General features: G+C 42.4%; 1 protein-coding gene across 1 annotated transcript; it reads right to left on the bottom strand.

Moving 5' to 3' along the window:
* Positions 1–4,203: 4,203 nt before the first annotated feature.
* LOC128696007 (protein FAM98B) lies at positions 4,204–10,484 on the bottom strand. The gene is made up of 2 exons (XM_053786986.2): positions 10,462–10,484; positions 4,204–5,025 (listed from the first exon to the last, which is right to left on the bottom strand). Exons 1-2 carry the CDS (start codon positions 10,468–10,470, stop codon positions 4,468–4,470), a joined length of 567 nt encoding a protein of 188 aa, XP_053642961.1. The 5' UTR covers positions 10,471–10,484; the 3' UTR covers positions 4,204–4,467.
* Positions 10,485–11,860: the final 1,376 nt, after the last annotated feature.

The following is an 11,860-nucleotide window of genomic DNA, read 5'->3' as shown; positions in this document are numbered from 1 at the left end:
GTGTATGCAATAATTTCGCCAAAATCATTCTGAACCTAAGGAAAAAAAATATATTTCATTGTGTTTGTTTAGTATTAAATTACTGTAAACAAATTTAAAATATATTTTGTTGGGTTAGGCTAAAATAAATTGCTCTTGTTATAATAAGGTTAGGTAAGTTTTCTAAGTTTCTTTTGGTGCAAAATAAAAATAATGACATTAACATTAATGAAAAAAATATATCTTTAAACGTATAAGAGAAAATTTTGGAAAGGACTTAATTTTAAATGAGTTCTTGCTAATTGACCAGTTTTACATATTCGGCACGACATATATATATATATTTTTTTTATTATCACACTGGCCGATTCCCACCAAGGCAGGGTGGCCCGAAAAAGAAAAACTTTCACCATCATTCACTCCATCACTGTCTTGCCAGAAGGGTGCTTTACACTACAGTTTTTAAACTGCAACATTAACACCCCTCCTTCAGAGTGCAGGCACTGTACTTCCCATCTCCAGGACTCAAGTCCGGCCTGCCGGTTTCCCTGAATCCCTTCATAAATGTTACTTTGCTCACACTCCAACAGCACGTCAAGTATTAAAAACCATTTGTCTCCATTCACTCCTATCAAACACGCTCACGCATGCCTGCTGGAAGTCCAAGCCCCTCGCACACAAAACCTCCTTTACCCCCTCCCTCCAACCCTTCCTAGGCCGACCCCTACCCCGCCTTCCTTCCACTACAGACTGATACACTCTTGAAGTCATTCTGTTTCGCTCCATTCTCTCTACATGTCCGAACCACCTCAACAACCCTTCCTCAGCCCTCTGGACAACAGTTTTGGTAATCCCGCACCTCCTCCTAACTTCCAAACTACGAATTCTCTGCATTATATTCACACCACACATTGCCCTCAGACACGACATCTCCACTGCCTCCAGCCTTCTCCTCGCTGCAACATTCATCACCCACGCTTCACACCCATATAAGAGCGTTGGTAAAACTATACTCTCATACATTCCCCTCTTTGCCTCCAAGGACAAAGTTCTTTGTCTCCACAGACTCCTAAGTGCACCACTCACTCTTTTTCCCTCATCAATTCTATGATTCACCTCATCTTTCATAGACCCATCCGCTGACACGTCCACTCCCAAATATCTGAATACGTTCACCTCCTCCATACTCTCTCCCTCCAATCTGATATTCAATCTTTCATCACCTAATCTTTTTGTTATCCTCATAACCTTACTCTTTCCTGTATTCACCTTTAATTTTCTTTTGCACACCCTACCAAATTCATCCACCAATCTCTGCAACTTCTCTTCAGAATCTCCCAAGAGCACAGTGTCATCAGCAAAGAGCAGCTGTGACAACTCCCACTTTGTGTGTGATTCTTTATCTTTTAACTCCACGCCTCTTGCCAAGACCCTCGCATTTACTTCTCTTACAACCCCATCTATAAATATATTAAACAACCACGGTGACATCACACATCCTTGTCTAAGGCCTACTTTTACTGGGAAAAAATTTCCCTCTTTCCTACATACTCTAACTTGAGCCTCACTATCCTCGTAAAAACTCTTCACTGCTTTCAGTAACCTACCTCCTACACCATACACTTGCAACATCTGCCACATTGCCCCCCTATCCACCCTGTCATACGCCTTTTCCAAATCCATAAATGCCACAAAGACCTCTTTAGCCTTATCTAAATACTGTTCACTTATATGTTTCACTGTAAACACCTGGTCCACACACCCCCTACCTTTCCTAAAGCCTCCTTGTTCATCTGCTATCCTATTCTCCGTCTTACTCTTAATTCTTTCAATTATAACTCTACCATACACTTTACCAGGTACACTCAACAGACTTATCCCCCTATAATTTTTGCACTCTCTTTTATCCCCTTTGCCTTTATACAAAGGAACTATGCATGCTCTCTGCCAATCCCTAGGTACCTTACCCTCTTCCATACATTTATTAAATAATTGCATCAACCACTCCAAAACTATATCCCCACCTGCTTTTAACATTTCTATCTTTATCCCATCAATCCCGGCTGCCTTGCCCCCTTTCATTTTACCTACTGCCTCACGAACTTCCCCCACACTCACAACTGGCTCTTCCTCACTCCTACAAGATGTTATTCCTCCTTGCCCTATACACGAAATCACAGCTTCCCTATCTTCATCAACATTTAACAATTCCTCAAAATATTCCCTCCATCTTCCCAATACCTCTAACTCTCCATTTAATAACTCTCCTCTCCTATTTTTAACTGACAAATCCATTTGTTCTCTAGGCTTTCTTAACTTGTTAATCTCACTCCAAAACTTTTTCTTATTTTCAACAAAATTTGTTGATAACATCTCACCCACTCTCTCATTTGCTCTCTTTTTACATTGCTTCACCACTCTCTTAACTTCTCTCTTTTTCTCCATATACTCTTCCCTCCTTGCATCACTTCTACTTTGTAAAAACTTCTCATATGCTAACTTTTTCTCCCTTACTACTCTCTTTACATCATCATTCCACCAATCGCTCCTCTTCCCTCCTGCACCCACTTTCCTGTAACCACAAACTTCTGCTGAACACTCTAACACTACATTTTTAAACCTACCCCATACCTCTTCGACCCCATTGCCTATGCTCTCATTAGCCCATCTATCCTCCAATAGCTGTTTATATCTTACCCTAACTGCCTCCTCTTTTAGTTTATAAACCTTCACCTCTCTCTTCCCTGATGCTTCTATTCTCCTTGTATCCCATCTTACCTTTTACTCTCAGTGTAGCTACAACTAGAAAGTGATCTGATATATCTGTGGCCCCTCTATAAACATGTACATCCTGAAGTCTACTCAACAGTCTTTTATCTACCAATACATAATCCAACAAACTACTGTCATTTCGCCCTACATCATATCGTGTATACTTATTTATCCTCTTTTTCTTAAAATATGTATTACCTATAACTAAACCCCTTTCTATACAAAGTTCAATCAAAGGGCTCCCATTATCATTTACACCTGGCACCCCAAACTTACCTACCACACCCTCTCTAAAAGTTTCTCCTACTTTAGCATTCAAGTCCCCTACCACAATTACTCTCTCACTTGGTTCAAAGGCTCCTATACATTCACTTAACATCTCCCAAAATCTCTCTCTCTCCTCTGCATTCCTCTCTTCTCCAGGTGCATACACGCTTATTATGACCCACTTCTCGCATCCAACCTTTACTTTAATCCACATAATTCTTGAATTTACACATTCATATTCTCTTTTCTCCTTCCATAACTGATCATTTAATATATATATATATATATATATATATATATATATATATATATATATATATATATATATATATATATATATATATATATCAATATATATCAATAGCAACACTGCACTATTCAATGACTCGAACCCATGCTGCTTTGGCCTGTCTCATGGTGGGCGAGAACACATGAAGCCCTAATCCACTGGACCATACGATCCTGATTAGGGCGTCATGTGTTTTCGCCCACCATGAGACAGGCCAAAGCAGCATGGGTTCGAGTCCTTGGCTAGTGCAGTGTTGTTGTTGATCAATACCACTCGTTCGTTGTCACAATATTATATATATATATATATATATATATATATATATATATATATATATATATATATATATATATATATATATATATATATATATATATATATATATATATATTAGAGCTTCGTAACCCTGTGGCACAGAGCTAGATTCGATACATGCCAGGACCACTGTTCGAGTCCCCAACTATTCTTCTGTTTATTTACACACACACACACACACACACACACACATTGGTTATGAAGTTGTATTTATGTAAATCTGCTGGCCGCTGCTACAATGTGGGGTAAGAAGCTAGACACCAGAATGGATATTGGAGAGTCCTACAGGAGTTAGTCCTACAGGAATGAATGCAGGAATTCATCCTAATCCTGATACATGTATTAACATGGCAGTGGAAATATGATATTTTTCCGGATTTTGTGAAATTTAATATCAACCAAAAAAAAAAAAAGACCAGACATGGTAAGGAAGGTGGTAATTCGTTATAATTTTGGAATGTAACTAATCGATTTAATAGATTAGATAAAAAAAAATACTTTTGCTGTTGATAAACTATGTTTACGTCATAGCTGAGAGTTCATGATCTATGCTGAGCTGTGACTGTTGAAATACTCCCTCTAAAATATAAAATACCGATATTTGCATACTGCAAGGATTAGAAACTTTTCCTCAGAAAATTTGTAGTGTTTAGGACTAAGATAAACATCACGTCCATTAGGGAATGAAAGTTTTATTAACTTCGGTCACCAATACTTAAACAAGACTTTTTAGCACACCAGAAAATGTGATAAGAGGAAGGAAGTGGTTATATGTTGGTTCTTCAGCTCGAGGACAATGATGTATGGAGAATTTCCTGGCTCGTCAACACTTTACTGTTCTGTCATTATAACAGTGGGCAGAAAAAGAAGTAACCATGGTAACTATAGTATGGACAAGGAGCATATATGCCAAAGCCCCTATACCCACCATAGCCTCTGTACCCACCATAGCCTCGGTACCCATTAAGACCATCACTATCAGCAGAATCATCTTTGCTACTGTCACCATTTCCACCTTTGTTGCTGCCACGTTTGTTATTGCCACCATTGCCACTTTTGCTACTGCCACTGCTAGCTTTGTTACTGCCACTACCCCGACGACTACCACCAGAACGATTACGACCACCACCACCAGAACGATTACGACCACCACCACCAGAACGACCACTTTGAGGATCAGGTGAGGGGTCCGGTAAAGGTACTGGCGATGGGAAAGGTGCAGGGTAAGGCAGTGCCACAGGGTCAGGCAGTGCCACAGGGTGTGGTTCAGGATCAGGCAGTGCCACAGGATCAGGTAGTGCTATAGGGTTAGGCAGTGCCACAGGGCCAGGCAGTGCCACAGGGCCAGGTGTGGCCAGGGCAACCCCCAGCAGCATCAGCCACACTGTCACCACAAACAGTATCTGTGAAAAAAACAAAAACTTTCTTAACACATTATTTTGCAGGATAAGAGAGAGTATATGTGTGAGTGTACTCATTTCCATTAGATAGCAGGGATCGAGTCTCAGCTCTTTTGCCCGCCTCTTTGCTGGTCGCTACTAGATTCACTCCCGGCTTCGAGAGCCATATCATACCAGTTCGATAACTAAGACACGGATTATGCCTCTACCATTCCAGTCGCCAGGTCGTTTCACTTCCTGATTACTCTAACACTGAAGAAATAGTTGTAAACATCGCTGTGACTCGGCAGTGTTTAACTTCCAGCTGTGTCCTCGTGTTTCTGTTTTTCGTCTAACATCCAGTATGTCCCTATCCACCTTATCAATTCCTATAAGCATTTTGTACCTTGTTATATCACCTCTAGTCTTCCCTTCCACTAGTGTCATCAGGTTGAGTTCACTTAACCTCTCCTCATAAAATATACCCTTTACCTCCAGGACTAGTCTCGTTGCAAACCTCCATACTTTCTCCAATTTCTTTACATGCTTAAACTGAGTGTGTGTACTCACCTAATTGGGGTTGCAGGGGTCGATTCACAGCTCCTGGCCCCGATGTGTGTATGTGTGTGTGTGTGTGTGTGTACTAATGTATCCACCATTGCTCTGTTTGTTTCATCATATTCTTGTCTTGATCTCTTGCTATTTAATGGGGGGGAGGGGGTTGTACATTACTGTAATAACCTCCTTAGGACCCCCAGTCTTCAGTCTGTTTACTACGTAGTCATCTGTTTCCCCTTTGTCCATTCTTTTCATCTTAAAATTTTACTTGTTTTCTAATGAGCACCTCAACATCCTGGATGTAGATAGGAATGAATAGGGTTGGGGGTGAAGAGAGGCATGGGATGATGGGGGGGTTTGGGATGAGGCAGTTATGAGAACGGTACTTGTGCTGTGAGGATGGGAACAGTGAGTGTGGGGAAAGGGATGGAATATGGATCGTATTGAGCTATTGTGCTTGGGTGGGAGCGAGAGGCTAGGGTTGAGGGTTGTCTGTGTGTGGGTGTGCTTGATGTTCCTCTGGAGATTGAGCTTAAGTGACCGTCACTGTATGCCCTGTCTCTCCTTCCTGCCTCTGGCATTCTTGGACTCTCTCAGTTGTTGCTGCTCCTGCCTTGTTCTGCCCCAGTCGAGGTACACTCTCTGGCACTTTTTTTTCTCTCCATTAACTGTGGTTTCTGATGCATGATCTTGTCTCGCCATTACTCTTCTGAAGGTCACTTCAACTCGATGTATTTTTTTACCACGAGTACATTCCAAGGCTCCGAAAATTTGCCACCTGGGTCATTTCAGCCTCTTAACCAGTTAGGGTTATGACACTTTGAATCTGCTTTTCCTCCACCTACCATATTTCATCATGAACTCTTCCTTCAGCCGTCTGAAGCCCATGGATAATCAGCTACTTCTCTCGCTTTCCTCTTCCCAGTTCCTTTATCTTCATATTTATTTGTCTGTTTGAGCAGTTCCTTTGTTGTTCCCTTATCATCTGTACCTCCTGGCTGACTAAAAATATTTCCACAAGTTGTTCATTTCTCCGTCTCTTCCTTCAGTCCCCTCGCCTATTATTACTATTTCTGCACCCGTCTTCTTGTGTGTGTGTGTACTCACCTATTTACTCACCTATTTGTGGTTGCAGGGGTCGAGTCCTAGCTCCTGGCCCCGCCTCTTCACCGGTTGCTACTAGGCCCTCTCTCTCCCCGCTCCATGAGCTTTATCAAACCTCGTCTTAAAACTGTGTATGGTTCCTGCCTCCACTACGTCATTTTCTAGGCTATTCCACTGCCTTACAACTCTATGACTGAAGAAATACTTCCTAATATCTCTCTGACTCATTTGTGTCTTCAACTTCCAATTGTGGCCTCTTGTTTCTGTGTCCCCTCCCTGGAACATCCTGTCTTTGTCCACCTTGTCTATTCCACGCAGTATTTTATATGTCGTTATCATGTCTCCCCTGTGTGTGTGTGTGTGTGTGTGCGTGTGCGTGTGTAGGGGACGGAGTGTGGGTGTGAACTCACCTGTGTGTGGTTGCAGGGGTCGACTCACAGCTCCTGGTCCTGCCTCTTAGCTAGTCGCTACTAGGTCCACTCTCTCCCTGCTCCAAAAGCTTTATCGTACCTCTTGTTAAAGCTGTAGCTGTGTAGCAGCTTTGGTTCTGATTTTGCTATTGCTGTTATTTTCAAATTGGTGCTTCGTTTTTTTGCTCGATGTTGCATATGAGTCTGCTCTTATTGCATATTCATTTCTGGTTTCTTTGCTTACTTTCCTGTTTTCTTCTCTTCATTTTATATTTTTCCATGATCTTATATATTTTTTTTCTCTGTCTCTCTCTTTTGCCTTCCTGTTGCCTCTTCTTCCTTAGGTATGAGGTTCTTCTCAGCACTTCCTCACTGGGAACTCCATCATCACTGATGTTGTTCTTACAGTTGTTCATTTTCTCAGTGAACCTCATTCGGGAATTATCTCATCTTTGCATAATTTACTCCTCGGAAATTTTGTTCCACATGTCCCCCAACCTGATATTCTCCTCTCTATATTTATTTCCGCAATTCATTCAAAGTTTTAGTGCATGGTAACGAGCATGCAGAGGCCTCTCATACTCTGCCTACATCAGATGTACTCATGATGGCTCAAAGATCCAGTCTTAAGATAAGATAAGATAAGATTTCGTTCGGATTTTTAACCCCGGAGGGTTAGCCACCCAGTATAACCCAAGAAAGTCAGTGCGTCATCGAGGACTGTCTAACTTATTTCCATTGGGGTCCTTAATCTTGTCCCCCAGGATGCGACCCACACCAGTCGACTAACACCCAGGTACCTATTTGCTGGGTCATTCCCTCCCTTCTACCCTTTATTGAGTTCCAGACAAGCTAATGCAAAGTTTTCAGTCACCACCTCCACCAGCTTAGTTCTCCATCATCTTAGTTCTCCATCATCCTAATCACTCATCACCTTAGTCCACCATCACCGTAGTCCTCAATTATCCTAGTTCTCTGTGTTTCTGGTCGCAGTATGGGTCCCAGTTCTCCCTACCTTTGGTTAGTAAGTTAACTGAGGTCATGTGGCGACTTCTCGCTGCTTCTGTTGGGGTGTCAGCTGTTGGTTGTTTCTTTTCAAGTGCACTTTCCTGTTTTGGTCTCTTACTGTTCGGTGGCGTGTCGGAAATCGCTGGTGCTACTACTACTACTACTACTACTTTGGGTCCCCTAGTTTTCATTGTTCCCATTATATAGTATATGACTCAGTATTCTTTATCACTCACTTGTCTTCGAAATTCCAATGATTTCTGATTAGCATTGTCATTCCATCCTCTACCCTGTTCCCTCTTTCTTACTTCATTACTTATTTTATTATCCTGCAAGAAATTTTGCATTCTGTCATTTAACTTAGTTTCGTCTTTCTAAGAGCTACGATATCTGGTGTTGCCTCTGTCACTAGTTCTAAGCAATGATATCTGGCGCTACCTCTATTATTCATTCTTCCAGTTCATTACTCTTGGCTGATAATTCTTCAGAATTAGTGTACCTTAGACTGAGTGATTCTTCAGTCAGTAATGCTGTAGCTCGTGGTGTTCTCCTTGTCCATACTTTGGCAAGGAAGGAGTGAGGCTAGGGTTGGTGCTTGCAGAGTTAAAATGGAGGGGGTTGATGCACGATAGGGAAGAGGGAGAAGAAAGTGGATTGTTTTGAATTACTGCTCTGTTAGGGGAAGAAGTAAATGGGTCTAGAATTAGGCCTGCAGAGCGATGGGCATTTGATAAGCTTTGAGAGATTTCAGAAGGTTAGTGATCCCTTCTCTTGCCACGCTCTTAATTCTCTTTCCTGTGATCAACGATATTTTACCACTTTACTCAATAGTTCCCTCTAAATTTTTGTGCTTTCCCAGCCCAAGGATACATTTCAATATAAACCACAGAATTGGTAGGGTTTGAACCCATGGCGAGTAAGTTCTAAAACTCCAAGCAATCGTGTTATTACGATTTCGTAATAACACGATGTCAATAGCTTTATGTACTCCTGGAGGAAGTCCTCCAGCTTAAGATTCTCTTTTGTTTAGAGCTGCTCTTGGTTAGTTTTGTTCGGCGTCATTTCTTTCAGAAGTACTTCATAATTCTTTGAAAATTTTCTCTTGTGCTGTACTTCCTTCTCTCCTCCTGTACCGTCAATGATCGCTGTGATATTCTTTCTCCTCGAATCTCTGCCTTTCTGTTTTATCACCACCATCCAAAAAAAAAATCAGTGACTTTATTTCTTCGTCTTGCTTTTTCCTCCGTGTGTCTACTGCGAGCATTTCTGAAAACCTTTTCTTTGTTGTCTCGTCCTGACTCCTTTGGTCCTCCTGCTTTTCCTTTCATTATCACTGCCCATTCCTTCCTTTTCTTCATTTTTACCAGAGCTTCCCTCAACTCTGTGCTTCCCTCTGTCAGTCTCGTGGCTCTTTCTTCAGAAATGGCTGTTCTTTTTTTTCAATTACAAGCTTTCGTCTCTGGCTTTTTTTTTTTTTTTTTTTTTTTTTTTTTTTTTTTTTTTTTTTGTTTTTTTTTTTTTTTTTTGTTTTGTTTTTTTTTTTGCCCTTTTTTTTTTTTTTTTTTTTTGCCCTTTTTACATGGTGTCCGCCAGTTAAATATGTAAATTTCTTTGCTATTATGTGTTTATTTTACTCTTCTAACAAGCTATTGTTAAATCTAATTACTGATACTCACTATTCCCCTATGTATAGATTTCCCTTGCATCATTTCTCACATTATTTTCTTGTTGTTTCCCCCACATTCACATGTTTAAGTTCATTATAATCTTCAGCTGATGTAGATATTGTTAATTTCTCTCCGTAGGAGATATTCTCTGCGTGTAGCATGTCTTAGTTATAGTGTAGCACTGTACGAGGTACAGTGCATCCTGGGACTTGTGGGAGCATTTGTAAAAGTATAAAAAAAAGCAAGGAAATGAAAGCTTGTAATGGAAAAAAAGGAAGAGTGAGTGCTGAAGTAAAAACCATAAGAGTGATGGAGGGAAGCACAAAGTTGGAGGAGGTTCTGGAGAAAGTGAAGAAAAGGAAGGAATGACCAGTGATAATTAAGAAAAAATCAGGAGGATCAGAGGACTTTGTGTGTATGAGTTTATACTCACCTACATGTGGTTGCAGGGATCGATTCACAGCTCCTGGCCCCGTTAGTAAGTGTGTGTGTGTGTGTGTGTGTGTGTGTGTGTGTTAATGATGCTCATCACGAACATGTAGTCACTTAGGGGACCTCAGTCAATCAAGTCAGATAAATACAAATATCACGAATGTCTCATTAATGCAATAACACTAAGAAACTTTTAGCGTATTACTGAACTTTTGTATTGCTGACGTTCACCAGACTTGACACGTCTTAAGAAAACACAATCATGCAGGAAGAGTACTTACCACCCTCATGTTGATAAGATGGTCCCAGCCAACCAACTGCAACGAAACTCACCTCCTGCAGCCTTATACCAAGCATGCTCCACCAGGTGGGTGGAGGGGAAGCAGTGCTCATTACAGGGGGTGGGAAGAGAAGGGGAAGATGCAGAGAAGGGGCAGGTGGAGAGTAGAGGAAGGTGGAGAGTAGGTGACAGTGGGGAGTATGGGAAGACGGAGAGTAGGTGACAGTGGGGAGTATGGGAAGACGGAGAGTAGGAGACAGTGGAGAGTAGAGGAAGACGGAGAGTAGGGGACAGTGGAGAGTAGGGGGCAGTGGAGAGTAGGGGACAGTGGAGAGTAGGGGACAGTGGAGAGTAGGGGGCAGTGGAGAGTAGGGTACAGTGGAGAGTAGGGGACAGTGGAGAGTAGGGGACAGTAGAGAGTAGGGGACAGTGGAGAGTAGGGTGCAGTGGAGAATAAGGTGCAGTGGAGAGTAGGGGACAGTGGAGAGTAGGGTGCAGTGGAGAGTAGGGAACAGTGGAGAGTAGGGTGCAGTGGAGAGTAGGGTGCAGTGGAGAGTAGGGAACAGTGGAGAGTAGGGGACAGTGGAGAGTAGGGTGCAGTGGAGAATAAGGTGCAGTGGAGAGTAGGGAACAGTGGAGAGTAGGGAACAGTGGAGAGTAGGGGACAGTGGAGAGTAGGGGACAGTGGAGAGTAGGGTGCAGTGGAGAATAAGGTGCAGTGGAGAGTAGGGGGCAGTGGAGAGTAGGGTGCAGTGGAGAGTAGGGGGCAGTGGAGAGTAGGGTGCAGTGGAGAGTAGGGTGCAGTGGAGAATAAGATGCAGTGGAGAGTAGGGGGCAGTGGAGAGTAGGGTGCAGTGGAGAGTAGGGGGCAGTGGAGAGTAGGGTGCAGTGGAGAGTAGGGTGCAGTGGAGAGTAGGGGGCAGTGGAGAGTAGGGGGCAGTGGAGAGTAGGGTGCAGTGGAGAGTAGGGGACAGTGGAGAGTAGGGGGCAGTGGAGAGTAGGGGACAGTGGAGAGTAGGGGACAGTGGAGAGTAGGGGACAGTGGAGAGTAGGGGACAGTGGAGAGTAGGGGACAGTGGAGAGTAGGGGACAGTGGAGAGTAGGGGGCAGTGGAGAGTAGGGCATCTTGAATGTAGGGTGTACTTAGATGATTTAATTGTCATGTCCGAAGACTTGGAGACACGTCTGGAAAGACTTGATTTGGTACTTGGTAAGCTTGAAGAAGCCAATTTAAAGATCAAACTGTCTAAATGTCAGTTTTTCAGATCAAAAATCAAGTTTCTTCGTCACGTAGTCACTCCTAGAAGGTTACGACTGACCAAACTAACTGCTCTTCAAAAATTTTCCATCTCCCAAAACTTCTGATGTTGTAAGATCCTTGGTGGGCTTTGCAAGTTTTT

Source organism: Cherax quadricarinatus, chromosome 48 (genome assembly GCF_038502225.1).
Source record: "Cherax quadricarinatus isolate ZL_2023a chromosome 48, ASM3850222v1, whole genome shotgun sequence".
NCBI lineage: Eukaryota > Metazoa > Arthropoda > Malacostraca > Decapoda > Parastacidae > Cherax > Cherax quadricarinatus.
The sequence above is the reverse complement of the archived record's forward strand: the minus strand, read 5'-3'. Positions and strand labels throughout refer to the sequence as shown.